We start from the raw sequence: 23,521 nt of genomic DNA on the forward strand, positions 1-23,521 counted from the left end.
AAGCGACTGCCATCGGACCTTCCAACCCAGGGGAAACTAGGCCTTATTGGGATTAGTCCGGTTTCCTCACGATGTTTTCCTTCACCGAAAAGCGACTAGTAAATATCAAATGATATTTCGTACATAAGTTCCGAGAAACTGATTGGTACGAGCCGGGGTTTGAACCTGCGACCTCCGGATTGCAAGTCGCACGCTCTTACCGCTAGGCCACCAGCGCTTCTGAATTGCAGAAGACCTACATAAACTAAAAATGAACATCTTCATTTACAGCAAGCGGACGGCGAAGACGAATTGAAGAAACGTCAGTTAATGGAATTGGCCATCATCAACGGCACCTACCGCGACTCCAGCGCGAAAGCCGTTGTGCCTGTCAACGGTCAGTGCCTCATAAGTATGGTCGCATTCATGTTTTGTCACTAACTAATCCGGGATTCTGTTATCAAGCGGCATTTATCTCTATGATGATTGCATCCTAAAATTAGGTAAACTGCCGATTTTATTTTATTGCAGCTTCTTAACGGAATCCGTCAAAAATACTAACAAAAAACGGGTTTTAAAATCTGTTCATGTAATTTTCAAGTACCGAATTTTATTTGTATTGTGTATTTTATGTTGGTGCGAGACCTGCTGAAGATATAGAATCACACTGTTCTTCAAGTTTGCTTTAATGTGATTGACTAAATGGGTTATTAAGTATTATAACTGCATTCTTTTCACGATAAGATGACGATTGAATTCACTGTTTATGTGTTTGGGGATTTTCTGTTTGTCATGGCTGTAATATTATTTCACGATTTTTATCACCCTTCAATGGCTTCGTTTTTATTATTGGTTTAACAAATGACCATAAATTGTCTTAATTTATGAATCGTTAACTATCTGGGCAAGACAACTTAAGTGATTTGTAGCATGTTTTGATTGTTCCATTAACTGGGCTGTTTCAATTTTAAGGTCAATGTTAAGATCGTTTGAAGTTTTTCATCAATATATTACCTTACGAGTACGTCTTGTTTACACATAATTTGGCTGCTTTCCAACTCAAATTTTATTGCATTTTTATCAACAAGCCGTAGAAATATTAAACGAATGTAACAAGGAAAGTTACTGTAATTGTATCCTAACCATTTGGTTAATTTGACTAACCGGTGTAAAGTTACTAACATACGCAAAGCGACGTATCTTAGCATTGATACAATGAAGGTGACTCCACAGCGGACGAGGAATGGCGTCGCGTTGCCGCCGCCGCAGCCGAGACGCAACGACTGTTGGCGCCAGGCGGTGGCGTGGGCGGCGTCGCCCTACGCACGCAGGCCCCGCTCGGGGCCCCCCTGATCCTGTCCCCGAGGATGTCCGCGGGCCACGGCGGCCAGGCTGGCCTGCTCAACGGCACCGGCGCAGGCGCCGCGGCCGGCCTGCTGTCTCCGGGCGAACCGGCGCACCAGCTCATCTACGCGTCCCCCTACGCTGACTACGCTAACTACGCGGCCCTCACCGCCGCCGCCGCCAACCCGTTACTCACTGCGGAGTACGCCACTACTGACCATACGGGTGGGTTGTTCGCCCGTTGATCTCTTTACTTGAACACTAGTCTTGTTTAATGACATTTAAATAGGTAAGCAAATCGATTTAAATGTCATCGAATGACGCTGTCTTACTAACTAGATGCGGAACACACGGTACTGGGTTCGTATCATCCAGTAAATTCGATACAGACAACAGTCATATTAGTACTCGTATTACTTTCAGAACGTATAAAGATGAAGATGTTAGAACAATTTAGAAGAATTAATGCAAAAAGACGTTAAAGTCGATTATAAAGCATTCTATCATCGTGTTTGAAATAACCGCATGCCATAAAGACGTAGAGGTGCTATCGTGTTAGTATTTATGTAGGTAAAACAATTTCATTATGCTTAGTCTATTTCACAAAATCATTGTGAATTAACGGACGCGTTTTAGTGCCTTAGTAATGAATAGGTACTCGTACTTAAATAGTATAAATATATACATACTAACATGTGGGCACCCTATACAAATAAGTGAAATGTCTATTTTCCGAATGACTGATTTACGTGCATGATATTCGTAATATCATAATTTACTTTATTTGGTACCTTACTTTTTCAAATTTCTAACTTTTTTAAACAAACTAATAACTTAGGTATGAATCAACGCGGTTAAAAAATTAAGTAACTAGGTAACCTACCCAAGGCAGCGAACTGGCAACGTTTATTAACAAATATTGAGGGCTCGTGAATACACAACACTAATCGACTAATACGATATACGTAACACAGTATTGAGCTTACAGTGAACTGTGTGTGATATATTTTAATGGGGTTTACAGCGTCGAGATACCTACTTGCTGGCTTTTGACATTGGCCGCAAACGCATCATCAGTCCGCCATAAGATACGACCGCCACGCGACGTATCGACCTCCGCATCATTATTGACGTCCTTTGTTAACACCACTTGCCCCCAGGACGCACTCTTACAGTCATTTTAAAGCCATGATCAATCTAGGTTAAGCTATCTGTTAAGTAAAACACTACAACACACTCATTTTGTACCTACGATGATGTTATAACTATGTCAAGTTTTGAAAGCTTTGTTTCTTCGACGGTTATTTGTACCAAAAGGTATTTTTCGTACCTATTTGAAAAAGCAGAGATATATTTATTTATATACATTATAAAGGTATTTTTAAATACCTATTTACAAATTAATATATTTCAATTATTTATTATTTACGTTTTTTACATACTCGTCTTGTTAGGATAGGTGGATGGCAGATTGAGATGACGTAACTGTTTTAAAAATAGACAATACTTAATTTTACTGATAAGTTGAACTGCCAATAAAAATCTTATTAGTTACCGATGTATCTTAACAAAGAAGTAGAGTTTTTTTATATTTATTTGTTTTTTTCGTTATTTTTTTAATAATGATAGTCATAATAAAACCCGTCATTGTATCATCTTGTGATAACCCTTGCTTGTAACACCACTAATTATATTAACATACTATAATGTTAATACGTATCCAATTTTCTTTGAGTTTTTAGACTTCTACTAATACGTGTTTTGCTGTCACGATTTAAGCCACACTCTAGTGCCACGGTCATACATGCTGTTTTGTCGTGTCTACTCTCAGCTCGAGCCATTCTCACCACGTCACCACTTATCTCTGGAACTCAGAATAAGTTACAAATAAGCATCAGCTAATTACAAGCAAAAGGGACCAAAATATGTTACTTGATTTTATTTACAAAACAATATTTTAATTTTAACTTTATAACACACTTACAATTTAATACTACGAACATATACATTTCGATCAAATATGAACAACATTCTAGGCGGTTCTAAATGTTATAAATGATGTCGTAATTTATTAATTTATTAGCCATACTTATATTTATAAACATACCATAGGTTAAGTATTATTATCTTTTAAAGATTTAGATAGGATAGAAAAGAGTGAGCTTTATGAAAATATTATACCCGTACTTTGTGTAGGTTTATATGTAATACAGTTGATTGTAGAGTCAATTTATTTTATTTAAAATGAAATTGCGAAGCCAGCCATTACCTGTACCTTGACCGGGATACTTTTACCCGTGATTTTATTATTTTATTTCCAAAGCACTAAAATAATAGGTATATGTAGGCTTAGGCATAATATTATAAATAAATTAGGGTTACTGCCAAACAAAAGCTTCGATAAAAATAGTATTATGTAGTTGACAATGACGAGTATTTGGCAGTGATAGATAGCTATCAGAAAAGTTTAGCATAGGAGTATTTGAATATAGAATAATGAGATTTTCTTTTCAGCATTTAAAATACGCAGAGCTTGAACCACTGAATTTAAATCGACTATTATCTAATTATCGCCAAAAATTGCCTTAAATATCTGTTCATGTTATTTTTGTGATAAAAAATTGATCTTGGCGATTTTGTTTAAGTGCCTATACAAATGAATGTACCTACTACACAGTTTTCATAATAAAATACGTTTTCAAGCTCTGATGTAATGGTGACACAGATGATTTATATCCATATGCCGCTAGGTGTCGTGCGGCGGGCGGGTCGGCTCGCGCAAGTGAGGGAGCACCCTTACCAACGCACAGCCTTACCGGCGCCTTAATTCCCGCCAAAACGCTCTCACGCCGCCATTTTGTTCACAAGGTGAGAAGCGCACTCACGCATGCCGTGTACGACGAGTATGCTTGCTTGTTACAAATTGTTTTGATAGTAGACTTTAACTATTAATGTTGCCTACATGCCCACAGTAAATTTTATTACAACTGTTTAGGTAGCTCTAGATGGAACGTCTTTTTTTCTTTCTCTCAGTGAATCATTGACAAGCAATCATATTCTCAGTAATGAATGCGTGAGTGTATTTGCTTTGTTGTCTCTCTGTGTCTCTTATAATATTTGTTGTGTACTTATTAGGTACGTTCTTATTAAGTATAAGTTCGTTTAGGTCTATTATCCATCATACCGGCTTCACACCGGGTTGAAGAGTCCCTGCATAATTTTGAAACTGTGATTTTTATATTTCTTTTTATAGATTTTTAGATCTGTTACATGTTGTGTTGTACGACATTATTATCAGTATGCACAAGGCATTATAATAATGTATTTTCTTTTATTTTAATGTATGTTGTAAACAGCAGTATTACCAAATTTATTATACTCTTGTTGTTGTTTATGAATGCTGTTGTTTCAACAGACTACCACAACATGTGCTTCTCAACAGTCATGTGTCTATACATTTCATATAGATAAATGAAGGAAAGGAGGATTCATTTTGTATTTTAGTAGCCTTTTTAAATCTGAGTAGATTGCTAATATATGTGACGAGGTGCTACTCTGGGTTGTGAAATCCTTCTTTCCTGAATCTCGCCCAGTATTAGTCAAAGGAGAGGGTATTTTCAGAATCGTGCCATCAGTCCAGTATTAACAAAATGCCCCTTCTTTGACTTGACAGATTCTTAATCATCACAACTTTCTTAGTCAATTTAAGATTTTTATATGAAATTTTTAAACTAGTTGTTTCTATTTTGCCTAGGTATTTTAGGATATATTTTATTTACTTTCTTATTTGAAAGTGGTTATTATTGCACTTGTGTCCTTGTGGATCTATGAGGCATACAAATGCCGTTAATACGTATTTACAAAGCTTCTTTTATGATAAAATGAATTTTAGATCAGCATATTTTTCTGTATTGAAGTGTAGTGTTTCTTTGTAAACTATTTGTTCCAGTTGTTGATTGTAAATAAATGCATTTTCAGAACGTATACATGCAATAAATTGTCTGAAATTTTAAATAAGCGTTTTCTTTATATTACTTTATATAGGTCCGCGGTAAAATTGTATTAACGTGCTTTTTGATGATAAGTCAATAAAGTTGATGACGTGCAATCATTTTGGTCAATTGTAGCCTCACACGACTAACATGCAACTCCACAAGGCCAAGTTCCCGTTTGTGAAATAATAAAGTGCACTTTCATAACTGCTACCGCCACTACTTGCAGATTATTTGTAACTATGTATTTATATTATATGAGTAACTAACATGCAAATATGTAACGAGATTGATATGTTATCGCAAATTATTAACATTATGAGAATGCTACATACAATATATTGAGATGTTACAGTGATGTTTCAAATAACTACATACTTGCAGTTGGGTGCTATGGTTATATAATACCTAAGTGGTAAAATTTATTACTTATGCTTGTTTGTTTGAGTAATGTTTGATGCAGCGATTGAATTAATTTCATACTTCGGTTTCAAACATTACTCTGTTGGGAACTATTGGGCATTTTAATCCTATATTGTAGAATTTACTCGTATCATTATCATACTAAATTAATTTAACATTTCAACCATTAACTGCGTAAACTAATAGTACCTATCCGATGTAATATAATTTTATTAACTGGGCAATAATCGGAACTGAATGTCGCGGCGCGAATGCCTGATAGACTCCCCTTGACATTTTTATCAGATTACCTACAATTTTATTTAAAAAAAATCCGTACCTACACAAGTCATTATCAATCCGAGTTAACGGTTTACCGCTTTTGTTGCATATCTGCATGTCGAGGCGATCCCTTCAAGCTTGTAATACCATGGAATTATTAAGATAATTAGTCGAATCGAGTTCACCTAACATCGCCCCATTCGGTTTGCGCAGTGCAACGTCAGCGTCCGTTGAACTCGGTATTGGGGCTACTCTTGTAGTCGGACCATGACATTTCGATCGATACTAACATTCTGTTTTTCTCTCTTCTCGTTAACCCGGCTAGGAGAGTGCTAACGGCGCAGAGGGACTAACCGGAGCCGCGGCCGGTGCTGCCGCCCTCGCCGCGTAACATTATCATCGGAACATCGACCACCATGTAGCTATAGTTGTTGGGCCTTTCACGTTAACATATACTATGTATTATAATAGTCTAACTATTAACATTTATCTGCCTGTTATGTTTATAACATGATGAACTTTATTAACATTTTTAAAATGGCACACGCCGTCGACTATATTTACTATTTCTGTAACTTAAATGTATTTTTGTTGTCGCTTGAATGTATTGTTGTTTAAGCACGATTTGTTTTAGGCTGCCCAGTACTAGCGGTGCTAAATTTGTTGACCGAAGACGCCTCAGGTATTGTGTCACTAAATGACTTATTTCTATGCATTTTACTATACACTTACATTTCGAAGACTGTCGCGTATTTTGTATTTTGAAACTAATTTAGCACCGTATATTTTACTATTGAAATAAAACTGACTCAGAATCACATCAAGGTACTTGTATCTTGCAATTAAGTAATCTGAGTGAACCTAATTACTTAGGTGTAATAGTATTATTATTATTCTTTGGAATAACAACGGATATCCACCAATGGAGTGAAATAAATAAATTGAGATTGCCATTTTCTGCAGTCCAGTTGGAATGACATAATCAAACCAGATACATATTTCAATTGGCTAATGCAAAAGGTAATGTAAGTACCATCCGCTTAAAATGCATCAAATACCTAATACTTTTGGTGTGACTACATGGCGGGACGAACTCATATTTTACGTCAAAACTCTAAAGGTAAATGATGCTCTCGCTAGCGTTTTTAATACGTTTCATTGCTTTGCATTATAAACATTATAATTATTTAAAATTTTGGACTGATATTCGATTTATAGTCTAATATAGGTGATTTTCACATACTTATTGACCTCACATTTTTGGCAACCATAATATATCTATCTTTAAAACCAAAGAATAATATTATACTTGTAGCGATTTTGACAAATATTTTCTTATTGTGAAAGCTATATTAAAAAAGTCTTCCTTGTTATAATTAACCTATTGGTCAATAAGTATATGAATCGACGGTATGACATTTATCTTTAGAGATATGCATAGGATTATATTTCTATAAGAGTAGTGCTTAAATATTTAAAGATAACCCGTTATATATGCGCATCCCAAGTGCCTTAGTTAAATGTATAATGTTCTTTGGGGTTATATATAAAAATGTTATTCTATAACTTAGTTAAGTTAGAGGAGATTAAATTATTGTTAACTTTGCTATGTTTATCGTTAATCTGCAGTTTTGGATCTAGAATTTATTTAAATATAGTCGAGCGTCATACTAGTGTTGGAAAGCATGTATAAACTTATCGACCTAATCGTAAGTGCTTTTCTACTCATCTCCGGTAAGAATCTCTTATTTACCCGTTGAAGGATTAATCTCAATTTTATCATACAGTTAATACGTTTATTCTTACCTTATAAAAAAGTTAGCAGTTGCTGTAGCAATATTTTTCAAAAAATAGTGCAATAGAAATGTTATTTCTTCTTAATATTTTATTATTAAAATCTCAATTATGAATATGTTGAGTAGATATTATATTAAAAATAATTCATAGAGATCTGATACTGAGATTACTACGAATAATGGATTCGTCACAGACAAAATCTTTCTTGATGGTTGAAATATTTCAAACGGCTAATTTGGTAAATAAAATAATTGCTAAAATATGATATAAAAAACACTTAACCTCAATCAATATACCTACCTTTTGAAGTTGTTAACACTCCGTCCATGGATACATTATTTTAAGTACTTAATTCGTTGGTCTCTAGAATAGTTAAGAGCGGATCCGTAAATGCGTTTCGAGATCATACAATTGTGTTAACACTTGTTCTTAATAATAGTCGTACGTATATTATAAAATAGGTATTTCCTTTCCTAAAATAAAAAAAAAGAATAAAAAATACAGACTTATATTTTTAAAACAATCAAATTAAGCATACTACATTTTCTTGTTCGTAACCTTTTTGATAGAATTTATTGTATCTGAGTGCCTTATAATGTGTACAAAATACCACAGTTTATACAAATGACGCATTTACCGTGAAATTATATAAATCAATGCCATAAACCGATGGAACATGGAATAGGAAACGTAGCTAACGTTGTTGATCAAGTAAAGTAGGTAATATCGTACAAAGTATAAATAATCGTTCTGCTTATAGTTAGTTATAGGTTATTTATTGTGTTTCATTGCGATAACAATATAATTTGTTTCTTGAAACATGTCTAGTGCCATCATCAGACGTCGGCGAAAGGCTTCTACATGTTATTATATTTTTTGTTTAAATTTGTACTTATTTTACCTACATTAACGGCAATTCACAAATCAAGTGCCTTAGATGAACTTTGTACATATTTATATAATAATTATTTTTCAATAAAGTATTATAACGAAAAATAATAAATATCTTATACTTATACACTTATGTAATTGTTTTCCAAAAACAAAATAAAGAATACTTTTATTACTTCTAGTTAAGTGAGATTGTGCATATGTCTGTTTTGATGTGTGTAATATTGATTTGGCATTAGTAAATATTTGGATAATGCATCTTGAATTTTTATATGATTCCTTTCCCTATACATTTAGGACTTGCGATGACTTTCACGTCGCCACGGGGCTACGGAAAACATCATAGTTCAAAGACAGTCTCATCTCTAACGCATTTGCAATATAGTATTTTTTAAACTCGATGGGTAGGGTGACAGATGTCATTCCCATATAATTTATAATCTAACAACGCTAAATCTCGCAAAATTGTACTGAGATGAAATCTGTCAGCCTACCCATCGAATTGGAAAAATACTATAGACATACAAAATACAAACATAACCTAATTCGAATTGTGAAATTTTCTGTAGGTCTAGCCGTTCTCGTCAACCTAAAGTTTGTCGAGTTGAGAATGTGGAGATCATTGGCAATAAATGTATAGGTACGAGTACATACGTACTTCGAAGGTGACAAAAATTGCGGCAAGACCAGAAACATCAACTATTGCTAACTCTTGCAATTATCGAGTTATGTAGGTAGGAGGCAACAACTCGTGGGTTGATGTAATAGAAAGTTAGTAGTAACTTGTCACCTGGGCCTTGTTTCCTATAACACAAACGCTTAGCAACGCATATTCGATTCAAATTACCTGCAGTTTCTGAGCTCCACCAATGAGCAGCTGACATACGCCTGGATCCAGTAACAAGGATAGCAAACTTGTCTAGTTTTGTTGTTCTCTTATTAATATATATGTAGAATTCTTCATCTATTACCTTTGATAGTTATTTAAAGTTGAGATATTTACGGCTTAAAATTGATTAAATCTGTGCCTCCAGTGTAAAAGGGTTAAACTCAAAAAATGTAATTTTTCAGTATGGCCGAAAAACGTTTCAAACCGTGTTTTCCCTGCATTGTTTCTAAAAAAATTAGGTTTTTGTTTTTAGTTTAGATAGTTTAAGTCATGAATTATAACTTGTCATTTAAATTAACCTGACTTATGTGAAAGTAACGGAAATATTGGCTTTCAAAAACAACTTATATCCCTTTTCACAAAAATAATGAATGTGTGAAAAGGTTAAACTGCACTTTCTCTAGTGTTGCTAAAATCTTTTTGAACTTTTGTGTTGTGTAAAGAAACCATTTTGGGAACTAAATATTGCATTTTTTTTAGATTGATGGTACAAAAAACAAACCAAAGAGAATAATATTAATGTAATTAAAGAGTGACTTCATATATTTAATTACTCTGTTGAAATTGTGAATGGTTACTGAACAGAGTAATGTTGTACTGTTGTACTGTAGTAGTGTTGTACTGACAACAGGGCAGTTGTACTTGTTTGTCTTACTTCCCCATCTTTGTTTTTTTATTTTTTGTTTTTGTTGCACAATTATTTCATAATCAGCCTTTTAGATGTCTTTTCTTCTAAAGGACTTTCTTTTTGATATTTGACTTCCACCGTTTTGCACAACATTGACCAACAAAAAAAAATTATATGGAAAGGAATCTAAGTGAACATTAACCATAATCATTAACTCAATTTAGCGAAACTAGATGGTGAAAAACGGTCAAAGTAAATTATTTATACCCCTTTACACATCATGCATGACGTCTTAAAAAATGTTTGTGAATAATAAAAAAACTTAAGTTTTACCGTCATTCACGAACTAGACTCGGTAGTTGAAATAGATCTAAGTGAATTTTGATTTCTTTACACCGAATGTTTCTTGAAATGTAGTTTATTCATTAAGATTAAACTTTACTTTAACTATCGTTCGTAACACGATTCTTAAGTACCAATTTTTTAAACGAGATTATATAAAAATAAATCGTTTTGAACATAATGGTTAAGATTTTTGGCAAACTTAAACCCTTTTGCACAATCGATATCTCAGCAATTAGAAGTCGTAGGGCCGTGGGTGTCAGCACAAAAGATGTAGTTTCATGTAATAAACCTTGTACTGGCAAAATTTGTAATTTGGACAAACTCGAGTTTAACCCTTTTACACTGGAGGCACAGAAATAAACAGCGCCACCTAACAAACGCGTTGTAAACTACTTAATTAAAGCGCCAGACGCGCTCCTAGAGATTAGTTGAAATTGAATAACATCACAGTATAGAGACACACAGCGCCTAAGGAGGAGTTTGTAACCACCATTTTCACTAGATGGCGTTAAATTCAAATTGAAGCATTCAGTGAGCTGTTTGTTTCTCTTTCCGTTATTTTTTTATACTTAGGCCAATAATAGCCTACTTTCCTACTAGTCAAATCAGCTTCTTTTTTAGAACTGTGAAAACGATTTATAAATGTGGAATTTATATAAAAAAGAGCATAGTGACGTCACGGTCAACTCACATACTTTTTGTATTTCAACCCGATTTATTAAATAGAAAATGTGTTTAAAAATAACTGCTGTCCATGTTTTGTCTAATAATGCAATATCTGGTGCTTTATTTCGTGCTCTGTGAAATAATTTATTCTAAGTAGAGCAAACATCACAATTATACTATTTTACACCATTTTAAATTTGGATGTTTTATCTCCATAATAAAGCTGTATCTCCCCGTAAAGATTAGCAATTTTAATAACAAAACTTCCGTGAGACACAGACATATACAGGGCGTCCCACGGCGATGCCACATGGAGGGAAAGTACCTTAAATATCATAGATAGCATATTTTGCTGAAAGAAGACTTCATTTTATTTTTAAAACTTAGTAAAGTTGCATTCATACTTTTTTAATTTTTTTTTTTAAATGTATGGAAAAAAATTATCGCGTCATTGGAGGAAAAGTACCTTAGTTATTGTAAATGAACATCTTACTGAAAGAAGACATTATTTCGATTTAAAAAAACAAGTTGAATTGCATTTTAAATAATTTCATGGTTAAACCGGGAATCGAACCCGCTACACGAGAAAAAAAATACCTTGTACCAAAAAAATAATTCTCGCCTTTCGATCGGTATGACAAAGCTACAAGGTATTTTTTTTTCTCGTGTAGCGGGTTCGATTCCCGGTTTAACCATGAAATTATTTAAAATGCAATTCAACTTGTTTTTTTAAATCGAAATAATGTCTTCTTTCAGTAAGATGTTCATTTACAATAATTAAGGTACTTTTCCTCCAATGACGCGATAATTTTTTTCCATACATTTTTTTTCAAAAAAAATTAAAAAAGTATGAATGCAATTTAACTAAGTTTTAAACATAAAATGAAGTCTTCTTTCAGCAAAATATGCTATCTATGATATTTAAGGTACTTTCCCTCCATGTGGCATCGCCGTGGGACGCCCTGTATATTAAATATATTAAAAACGGGTCACTCACGTATACCACGTACGTACGTGAGTGACCCGTTTTTAATATATTTAATAAAGCTGTATCTCTGTATTCTTTCATCATCATCATCAATTCATCATCCCCCTAGCGTGGTTGCGGTACGTTGCTACACTCTCTTCGGGAGCATGTCATGCTGATATTACAGACAATGAAGCCGGGAAAAGAACAGCAAGGACCTTAAATTACCTTAAGGATGAGAATAATAGGTAGGTACCTATACGGCAAAAGTATCTACTTAAGTATTACCTGCAGTATTTACACCTTTTCAATCGCTACACGCTACACCCAATTCCTATCAATGTCGAATTACCTATAAAATTTTATTTCACCGAAATAGTCGGTCAAATTTCGATGTTCACAATTGTAGGTAGTTGTTTTCAATACTCTCACGCCACTTCACTTGGGTAGAACAGTCCGGCAATTTGAACTTTTCGCAAAGCTCCAAAATGGAATTTTAAATTCGCAATCGTAGCACAGCGATGCGCGTGAATAAACAGCCGCATTTGTGTGTTGCATTGCTTTTGCTTTGTGACAAATATTTGCAGCCCACCAGACCATTTTGCATTACCTACGGGTTTGGCGATGCTGTCAACAAGTACAGTCACCATGAGATATGGATATCTATGTAATAGATGACTACCGGCTGTATTATAAAAGGTTATAATATTTTAAAAGTTTTGTAGTGTCTAGTCATTTTTCGATAGTAGGGTTTAGTCACTTTTTAGGGTTCCGTACCCAAAGGGTAAAACGGGACCCTATTACTAAGACTTCGCTGTCCGTCCGTCCGTCCGTCCGTCTGTCTGTCACCAGGCTGTATCTCACGAACCGTGATAGCTAGACAGTTGAAATTTTCACAGAGGATGTATTTCTGTTGCCGCTATAACAACAAATACTAAAAACAGAATAAAATAAAGATTTAAGTGGGGCTCCCATACAGCAAACGTGATATTTGACCAAAGTTAAGCAACGTCGGGCGTGGTCAGTACTTGGATGGGTGACCGTTTTCTTTTTGCATTTTTCCGTTTTTTTTTTGCTTTATGGTACGGAACCCTTCGTGCGCGAGTCCGACTCGCACTTGCCCGGTTTTATTACTTTGGAGGACAATTTCTTCGAATAGATTTAGATTAGGCAGCTAAAAATACATGTCTGTAATTATTACTCTCTAGCATATATCAAAATTAATCAAATCGGAGCTGGACAGTTGGGTACCATACCTTGTATGATGCAAGATCGCACTTATAAAATGATAGGTATCGAAAGCGATAGATATTTAGGTCATTTAGGAAGCCAGCTGTTAGAATAAGAGGTATGTATTGTGCTACTAAATATTTCTTACAATAATAACTGCATCTCTATCAATTGTTGTAACCATTCCGTTGCGTCTATTTAACTAGAGATCCTACAGTACGTAGGCTTCACTTAATTGAATGTCATCCTCACTCAACCACTCTCCGAACAAGTCTAGGCAGTGTATGCAGACGCCAGTTGCATAGGCGTCGGTGCCGTGGCCTGTTATTAGGACATGCGTTATTACATTGATTTATATGCATGGGCTCTTATAAATGATGCATAATTGGGCCCCTTTTTGTTTTACCGTTTAAGTTGGCGGTAATAAATCATCGTCACATGAGCGATAAAACTGTTTCTACATGATGATAAATGGGGACGTTGTAGAGATTGTTCATAGATAATTATGGGCATGTAGGCTTTAGGGGTAAGTCGAGTATTAGGATTAAGTGTGATTGAGAAGGGATTGATCGCGTATTCAAACCTGCGCTTATACAACGGTTTCTGGCGGCTTTTTTATATAGCCAAATTGGAAAGCCACGGTAAAAATATCTAAACACACACTCTACCGCCTTGCCAATAGAGACATGTTCAGATATTTGCGAGCAATTTGGCTGTTTTTTTTTTATTTTTTATTATGAATGGGCTTACTCATGGCCACAGACTAGCCGAGGCGTAGACGTGGCCTACGATGGAGCGAGCTCGCCCAGAAGGTGCCTGTTCACTCTTGGTTTCGATATAGGTATCTGATGTCGACTGTAAGTAGCTAAGGTTTTTCACCTTACCTTGACCTGAAGGGAGAGGTTATTCCCTAGATAATTATATTATACCACTACACATTTGCCTAAAGAATGCGTAATTTAACTTTATCTGTCCAAAGCCAAAAGTACCAAAGAGATTTACACGAAAAGCAATTTTCATGTGTTTGTAGCATTGTACGGGAATGCTAGGGCTGCACAGCAGGGGCAGGCTAGGGCGGCCGCTCGTAAAATTGCAGCCAACCTTGGGGGCGACGTCTCAAGACGGCCGTGCATTCTTATGCGTGTAGACAACCCGCGGATTGCAGATGCTGCTCGAAACGAAAGATAAAATACGATACGAGTAAGGATTATAAAAAAAATGCGTGCTTAGGAATTTACGAGTACCTATCTGCTATAATATGTTCATTCATGACTTCAAGTTACGCGTATTCACTGACAGTCTATTAAATTGTGATTCAACGTAATAGGGGTGTGAGTATTAGGGTGGAGCGAAATTATTTTTTTTGGATTTTGGTTTTCTAATAGTGACAAAAAGTTGCCTTTAGGGTTTAAGATAAGAAGTTATTATGACGACTTTACTATCAAAAGGGAGTAAGTGCCTCCGCAAGGTCAATGAACTTTTGTATGAAAAATGTTTATCCTGTATATAGCACCAACTTTGTTTAAGGATTATTTGGATTTAAAATGACAAATTTAGCATTTTTACTTATTAATTATTCTTTTTTATTTAAAGTTATTATTTTAGGTGGATAAAATGTTCTCTCAGGCATATACCTCTATAGTAATTATTGATTATACCAGTAGTCAAATATGGGCCGTATCCACGCATATGCAATGACGAATATTTGAAATATAGTCAAATTGACCCAGTAGAGGTAAAAATGTATGTTATATGTCTTCATTATATCAGCGATGAAAGTGAATCCATGCTATTGCAAAATATCAATACCAATTTGACGAAATTTCCTGCGAATTCCAGTTTTCTATCTGATGATTAAGTGGAGAAGGGATACATATCGCTTTGGCCTTAAATATTGATTATAATATTATAAATACACAATTATATTTTTTTGAATATTATGTTTCTGAATTATTTATCAAAGTTGATTATTTTTGTTTCAGAAGACACTAAGTTTGTCGTTGTATATACTTTTATTGTAATTAATCACGTTTAATAACTTGTCGTCCTGAAGTGGGTTATACGGTGAGAAGAGTCTTCAAATATATTGCAAAACTTTTTATGAAGTCAATATAAAAGAAAAAACTCTTTTAACACCTAAATGTATTCCAATCTACATATTTATCTAAAATAATAACCTTTTAAAAACAAAGGAAAACAATATTTAAGACATACTTATGAGAGTAAAAGTTGCTTGCACTCAGGTAATGTTGGTGGTTTCTTCTTAGGTATTTGTAACCATTTATTATGGTTTATTTAACTGGAAAATTGATAATATCAAAGAAGGAAAACATATTTTTATGATATACAATAATCAATACATACACATCATGTTTTATTTTTTTATTTCGGTTATTTGCACTTAAACGGTGTTGATGCTGCCCGTATGGATTTTCAAGGCCCATTTCATCAAGCAATATTTTTTTTATAAATTGGTACTTATATTTTAAATAAATATTTGTTTACTTAGGTGCTTACAATAACTGTATAATTAAATATTTAGGCAGGAAATAGAGCTTTATATCATTTTTGATGGTTACACACGTGTCACGTTTTTCCACTTCTTTAAATAATTTGAAGGCGATGCGGAGGCACAAGATGACGTCATAAAAAAATATAAAAAATTACACAATATACTCTCACCCTAAGACAACTTTTCCGCACTATTAGAATTGAATCTACGAAAAAAAGTTTTTTTCCATACAAGCGCGCTCCACCCTAGTGAGTATAGCACAGGTAAATATTTTTTTAGCAGGCTCACATAGCACTGGCTCATGAGTATGCAAATGTCTCTGTCGCACTACGAGTAAAATGTAAGATGGTGGATGGTGGAGAGGGATTATCGTTTCGTTCGCTACGGCGCAAACGATTGGCATCTTGGCCAGGCACCCTGGAGTGCGACCCGAGCGGACGCTTAAGCGGAGCCACAGAACACATAGCGGAGCGACCGGCGTAGTGTGCGTCGCGGCATCCACGCTACAAACGCAAACCACGGCGGGGCGGCCTCGGTGCACGCTGTTCGAATTCCTGGGAACTCAACGCGCTCCGCAGAACGTGACGCTGGACGTTCGCCACTGAGGCCGTACACTTAAAGGGTTAATGATATAAGAACGAGGAGGGTTGCGAGAAGTATAAATGACATATTGTGTCGAAAGTAAGTTTAGGCCTCCTAGTGCCAAAGGAAGTTCACTTACCTCTCCCAGCTTTCTTTTCTTGCGGATGCACACAATTCGCGTTCTATCTGTTTTAAAAACAAAACTACCGCAACATTAAAATTGAAAACGGAAGTGACCCGTTTTAATATACAATTACACTCCTAATAAAGATACTAAATATTTGAAAGCGTGGTTTATAAAAACTGTCATAGCTTAAGTACCTATTTTCTTTATTAGTTGAGCACACATTCGATGTAAGTATCCTTGTTAAAAAGGTTGAATCTGAAACAGCATGTGGTATTCCTACGAATACTGTGTCATCAAGGAATCAGTCCAGACTAACAGTCAGGGGCCCAGGGCGGGGTCATAAAACTACTTCCCCTGCGCGAGGAGTGCGACACCTACCCGCTTTCTTACGCGTTTACTGTTACCACTGAATAAAGGGATACAATCGATAGGTGATACTAGGTACCGTAAACCGGGGTTACTTTGATTTGCGGGTCGACTTTGATAGCAACTTCTCTCCGCTACTAAAGTCCTTGTTTTAACGAGTTGAACAAAAACTTCGCAGTAATTTTTTCTTTATTGGCAACACTGATAGTTGTTTCACCGCGCAGTAAGCGGATGCGAGTGTAATATTATTATTTCGTCTAGAAAAAAAATATTAATGGCGGGTACGCTTTTCTTCCTGATTTTATTGGTTGAAAAACTTTGACTGTATTTGTGGCAATAATTAATACATGTAATTTTATAGTGTCTTACTTTAATCAGTGTTGATTCGAGAGTTTATAAAAAAATACCTGAATTCGACAACCTCCTCATGCGCACTTAGCCGGGGAATCCATGGGTCGGGGTGTCTTTGATCACTTATACGTGGTGAAATTGATCAAAAGATTAAAGAATTATTTTGACAGTTTACGATTATTTTTATGTATTATTTTCAATAGTAATGTAATAAATAGGCATCGTTTGAGTCTGTGGAAGAGTTAGAGGTTGTAGAATTATAAATTTGTATCTAGGAGTTGATCTCTGAAACTGCTTATCTGATTATAAATATTCTTTTACCCGTTTCTTCCATACCGTTGTCGTATGGAATTAAGTTTCTGGGTGGAATTTGGCTATATTTTATCCTGTGGCTTTGCTTTAAGTGTTTTATTATACGTGCGTAAGGCCACCAGCCCACCAGGACATTAATTCTACTATAAATAAATATGCATTGTTTTTTTTATAGAAATAACGCCATAGATTACAAAAAAAATATCGGGTAACGAGACTACAAAAAATACCAAGTAGAACAACTTAATGATGCATTCGCAAACATTGGCACAAAATCTATTCGTGCCGCATTGAAAGCACACAATATTTTTTATAGAACTTTATACAATAAGTATAAAGGTACAACATATCAAAACCCCGGGTGCACAGACCAAATTTACTGAAACGGAAAAGCTTGTAATTCAAATATCTGTTGCTAAGTGCGATGATAACTTAAATTCCTACGTTACCTATTTATAGTAAACAAGCGCTTAATTTTGCTAATTTGTATCATTTTGTATGATATCAAAGTAACCCCACACCTTAAAAATATAAATAACTAAAAAAGTACTTAACCGATTTTTATTTTTTTATTTTTACGGGCTTTTTAGCGGGTCTACTTTAGAATGTCAGCAAAAAAATAAGTGGTTTCAAAGTAACCCCATTCTCAATATAACTTTGATCGCTTTGTTTTTATTTTTTTCTGAAAAAAGTATAAGTCGTAATTTTTTTTTATTTGGCAGGCGGAAAGAAGAGAAAAAACCGATTATTATGTTTTTAATTCATATTTTTACGTATATTAGGATCGTCAAAAAATGGTGCCAAACTCTAAAATTGATCAAAGTAACCCCGGTTTACGGTACTAGTCTCGCAATTATTGTAATTACGTAGGTATAGTTTTTTGTTCGATTAAATAAACATTAAACAATAATGTAGGTAACGATTTATACCTCGGGTTAAAAATTTAAACAATAATTACCTAGGTAATGAAAAATAAATGACTGAAAAACAAAACTAAATACTTTTTATAATTTCAGTATTGATGTATGTCACTTGCAATATAGTATTCATCAGAGCACAGCTCGTTTCATCCAAGAGCACATGAAATGTGATATTTACCCACCTAGGTTAAGTACAGTCGGTATCAACAGCGGATGAGACAACGCACCAAAAGTACCCTGGAATACTTTTCCAATTAAGATAAATCTGTACAGTTCGTATTCAAAAGTATCTGTTACAGTCCTTATGTTCTACATTATAGTCATATTTATTTTTGTTAAGCAGTCAGTGAATGGTAGATATTATTACGTGCAGTCTGATTCGCAACTTTTGATGCTGATTGTACCTACTTATACTAGGTATACTTACCTAAGCAGGCTTAAATATTACGAAAATGTTCGTCCCCGAAACGAAACAAGAGTAAGAAAGTCCTCTCATTATACTTTTTGCCTTGTCTGGTTGATTAATACACCTAGTCGAGTTTTTCCGCTCCAATTTAAATGAAAAATTTCCCCGGAGACCTTAGTTGTGATTTAGTACAAGCAAAGTTTAATTATTTTCATGCTTTTTGAAGCAAATTAGCAGTTTTTCATGATAATAATATAGTCTTAATATAGGAAAAAAACTGGAAATTCCTGTACTTATTTACCTATTTAACATGACTTGTTGTAGAAATTATGTTTCGCTCTGTACTGTTACATAGAAAATACCACTGGCTTGGTAAAAATATTGGTCGATTTGAACTCACGATTTTAACTCATTGAAATAATTATGAACTACTCGCGACCGTTCGCGTTACGACACTGCCGCAATATTAGTGTAAATTAAAATATATTTTATATGCAGTTAAGTCCCGTTCAGTAAAATTGCTTTTATATTACGAAACTACTCTTTTTATGTGATTACTAGTTAGTATAAAACTGACGGGGAACTCATAACAAATTCAGATTACCTTTGACCATTTTAATGTAATTTATTGCTTAAGTCATTATTATCTAGAACAAGATGCTAATGAAGTAGAAGGCAAATTTAGGTACCTACTGCCGTATTCAAACTTATTATTCACAAGAGACGACACGTACTTGATCCATTCTAGATACGTTATAGTTTAGATTTCAACTAGTTCTCTTTTGCAGCGCAATTCGGGCAACCAATGTCACTTTTACGTTAGATAGAGTAAGATATCTATTAGATGTGAATTGGATCTCTAAGTCATATCCTGTGGAAATCGTTCAAGAGTATCTCCAGAATCGCGCAAATGTCAAATTCGACCAGTTAGATCTTAAACATATCGTCATCGTATCTTGGTGATGTCTAAAAGATATCTACTAGATTAGATATCTATTTCAAAATCCGAATCGGGCCCCATAATACAGTCATTATATGTTTTGAGACAAACAAATTAATATAGTTTTCAAACCTGTGTGACGTGATACGTCTAGGTGTACTGTTTAAAATGCACCACTCTCCCCCCCCCCTCCACCTGACGCTCGACCCCCCCCCCCACCTTGAAATGTGTCCCCGTTGGTAGTTTTTTGGCATTCTCACGAAAACTATAATAGATATCAAAAAAGTGTCAAGGACAGAATTAATCCTCAGGGTCTAGCCGTGTTTGTATGGGGCATCGGCCCCAGACGCCAAATTGATTGCCGTTTTGCCAATTTATTAGGTCAGATGTAAGATGCTATTTCACCAAAAAAATAACCCTAAAATGCTGCAGGTTTTTGAGAAAATAAAAAAAAAAGAAATTTGGTTTTCATTTTTTTTTATCTAAACTACCGAACCGATTTTTTTGTAACTTATACACTTTATGTAAGTAATCTAGATGAATTATTTAAAAAAAAATGGAGTTTCAAATATCCTTATAAAAAGTAATATTTTTACTTTTAAGTTTTCAAAAATTTTTTTTTTATATTTCCGAAATAGGGACACCCACCAATTTTGGGTATTATATGTATAAATTAATGTTCTATAACATATATTTTTTTCAAAAATATTCATTTGGCTCAACAGGGTAAAAATACCGTATGTATGTATGTAATGTATGAACAGACACAACCAGGAGAACTCCCGGTCCCATATCGACCACCGCGCCGCTCTGTACGAATTTGAATTTCGAACGTAACAAATTGCTAAAATGTATGCGGCTTGCTTGTCGTCGCGTCACGAAATTAAAAAATAAAAAGGCGGGAAACGCGGCTCACTAAAAAGTTCCGTTTTAATATGAGCTGCGTTGATATTGATCGTTCAATGGAAAAAAAGGAGATTATACACAAAATATTTTCAAAATCTCCAAGATCGTTACATTACTAAAGTCGCACCAAACAAAGTCTGCAGCGGATTTGATAGCCCACGCAGTGTAAGTGTTAAGTATACGTCATAATTTCATAGAAGATTGACGTTTAAAATGACACTTGCACTGCGTGGGCTATCAACATCGCTGCAGACTTTTTACGGTCTAACTATACGTTCTTAGCAATATCTGCAAACGGCTTCGAGAATATGCGATTGATTATATAGAAAAAAGCCCGCTGTCCTTAGAGGAAAACGTAAGCTTTTATAGGATCACTCATGCGTCTGTCTGTCTGTCCGTCTGTCACAGCCTATTTTCTCGGAAACTACTGGACCAATTAAGTCGAAATTTGGTACACATATGTAAATTCGTGACCCAAAGATGGACATATTTTTATATAATTTTAAAAAACATAGGTTCGAAGTTATTTAAGAAAATAGCCAAAAAATGACAATTCCCCCCCTTTAATTCCGAAACTAGTAGGTCTAAAATTTTGAAAAAAATACTCAAAATAGTTCTTTACCTATAGATGACAGGAAAACCTATTAGAAATGTGCAGTCAAGCGTGAGTCGGACTTATGTACGGAACCCCAGAAACGCGAGTCCTAATCGCACTTGGCCGGTTTTTTAATTTCGTGACGCGACGACAACCAAGCCGCATACAGCCAATAATAATATTATTTTTAGTATCGGCTGTATGCGGCTATTATAGACTATATTATAGTCCATTTTAGCAATTTGTTACGTTCGAAATTCAAATTCGTACAGAGCGGCGCGGTGGTCGATATGGGACCGGGAGTTCTCCCGGTTGTGTCTGTTCATACATTACATACATACATACGGTATTTTTATCCTGTTGAGCCAAATGAATATTTTTGAAAAAAATATATGTTATAGAACATTAATTTATACATATAATACCCAAAATTGGTGGGTGTCCCTTTTTCGGAAATATAAAAAAAAAATTTTTTGAAAAATTAAAAGTAAAAATATTACTAGTTGTAAGGATATTTGAAACTCCATTTTTTTTTAAATAATTCATCTAGATTACTTACACAAAGTGTATAAGTTACAAAAAAATCGGTTCGGTAGTTTAGATAAAAAAAAATAAAAACAAAATTTCTTTTTTTTTAATTTACTCAAAAACCTGCAGCATTTTAGGGTTATTTTTTTGGTGAAATAGCATCTTACATCTGGCCTAATAAATTGGCAAAACGGCAATCAATTTGGCTTCTGGGGCCGATGCCCCATACAAACACGGCTAGACCCTTTAGAACAAAAATGGTCTTATGTGTTTTATTATAAGTTGGACGGTATTCAAGCTATAACTTGTATAACCTTAAAATAACAAAATAACCATACTAGTATGACGAAATGCAGAATATCTTCAAAACGGCTAGACCGATTTTAATAAAATATACCTAAAAAATCACCGCAGTGAAGCCAGCTATCAAACAAAAGAAACTACATCAAAATCGGTTCATCCGTTTCGGCGTTACGAAGTCACAGGTAGACACAGAAATACAATTTTTTTTCAACTGCACCCCATAATTTTGTAAACCGATTAATTTTGATCAATTATTTTAATGAGATCATGTCCCTTGAAGTTTTAGCTTTACGAAAAGTTAAAAAACATGGAAAACGGCCCAGTATTTTTCAAATTATCGGCATTTTCCCGATTTGTGAGTGGTTTCGTGTTATCACGTGCACGAGTTGCCCTTGACCCCTATAAAACGGGGGGTAGGGGAGGGGTTGTTATCAGTCACTTATCAGAAGTTGACCGGTACACATATCCGCATATTTTCCCGTAAAGAAGACCTGTGAAAAATGGAAACCACTGAAGCTGAAGTCCGCCAAGTCGTCCAGCTCAGCTCCTGCAAGAGGGGCGTAGCCAACGTTCAGTAGCTGCTACGCTGAATTTAAGTCAATCTACAGTTTGCAGAGTTTACCAGAGGTTCCAACGGACTGGATCCTTTACTTCAAGATCAAGAAGCGGCCGCAAAAAGTGTACATCAGAGAGGGACGACCGCTTCATTGTCACAACATCTCTCCGAGATCGACACCTGACAAGCGTTGCCATCCAGCAGCGTCTGCGTGAGATACGAGGATTGGCTGCCAGTGAGTGGACAATAAGAAGAAGACTTAAGAAAGCGAACTTGACACCCAGGAGGCCTGCAACGGGACCCAGATTGCTGGCGCGACACCGTACAGCCCGAAGAGAGTTTGCAGAAAATCATATGGACTGGACCATTGAGCAATGGACCCCAGTTCTCTTCTCGGACGTGTGCAGAATATGCTTGAATGGATGTGACCGAAGAGGAAGAGTCTTCCGAAGGCCAGAAGAACGGTTCGCCCAATGTTGCTACTCCGAAAGGGTCGCCTATGGCGGTGGATCCGTGATGTTCTGGGACGACGTTTCCTACGACGCGCGAACAGAGCTGGTTTTCGTGCCTGGCGGGGGCCGTGGCGCGACTTTCGGAGAAGCAACATTGGGCGAACCGTTCTTCTGGCCTTCTGTAGACTCTTCCTCTTCGGTCACATCCATTCAAGCATATTCTGCACACGTCCAAGAAGAGAACTGCGGTCCA

The 23,521-nt window shown here is 35.4% G+C and overlaps 1 protein-coding gene across 9 annotated transcripts in view; it reads left to right on the forward strand.

Moving 5' to 3' along the window:
• LOC134676460 (protein held out wings) overlaps positions 1-8,945 on the forward strand; it is a 74,705-nt gene extending 65,760 nt beyond the window's left edge. For 2 of the 9 annotated variants that reach the window (XM_063534853.1, XM_063534859.1), the window contains exons 5-8: positions 271-391; positions 1,201-1,548; positions 4,074-4,191; positions 6,325-8,945. In XM_063534853.1, coding sequence (XP_063390923.1) covers positions 271-391; positions 1,201-1,548; positions 4,074-4,150 — 546 coding nt within the window. In that variant the 3' untranslated portion in view covers positions 4,151-4,191; positions 6,325-8,945. Of the gene's footprint in view, positions 1-270; positions 392-1,200; positions 1,549-2,347 lie in introns of all 9 variants that reach the window. The other 7 variants (XM_063534863.1, XM_063534875.1, XM_063534882.1 and 4 more) reach the window with 5 other exon arrangements.
• Positions 8,946-23,521: the final 14,576 nt, after the last annotated feature.

Source organism: Cydia fagiglandana, chromosome 2 (genome assembly GCF_963556715.1).
Source record: "Cydia fagiglandana chromosome 2, ilCydFagi1.1, whole genome shotgun sequence".
NCBI classification, from domain to species: Eukaryota; Metazoa; Arthropoda; class Insecta; order Lepidoptera; family Tortricidae; genus Cydia; species Cydia fagiglandana.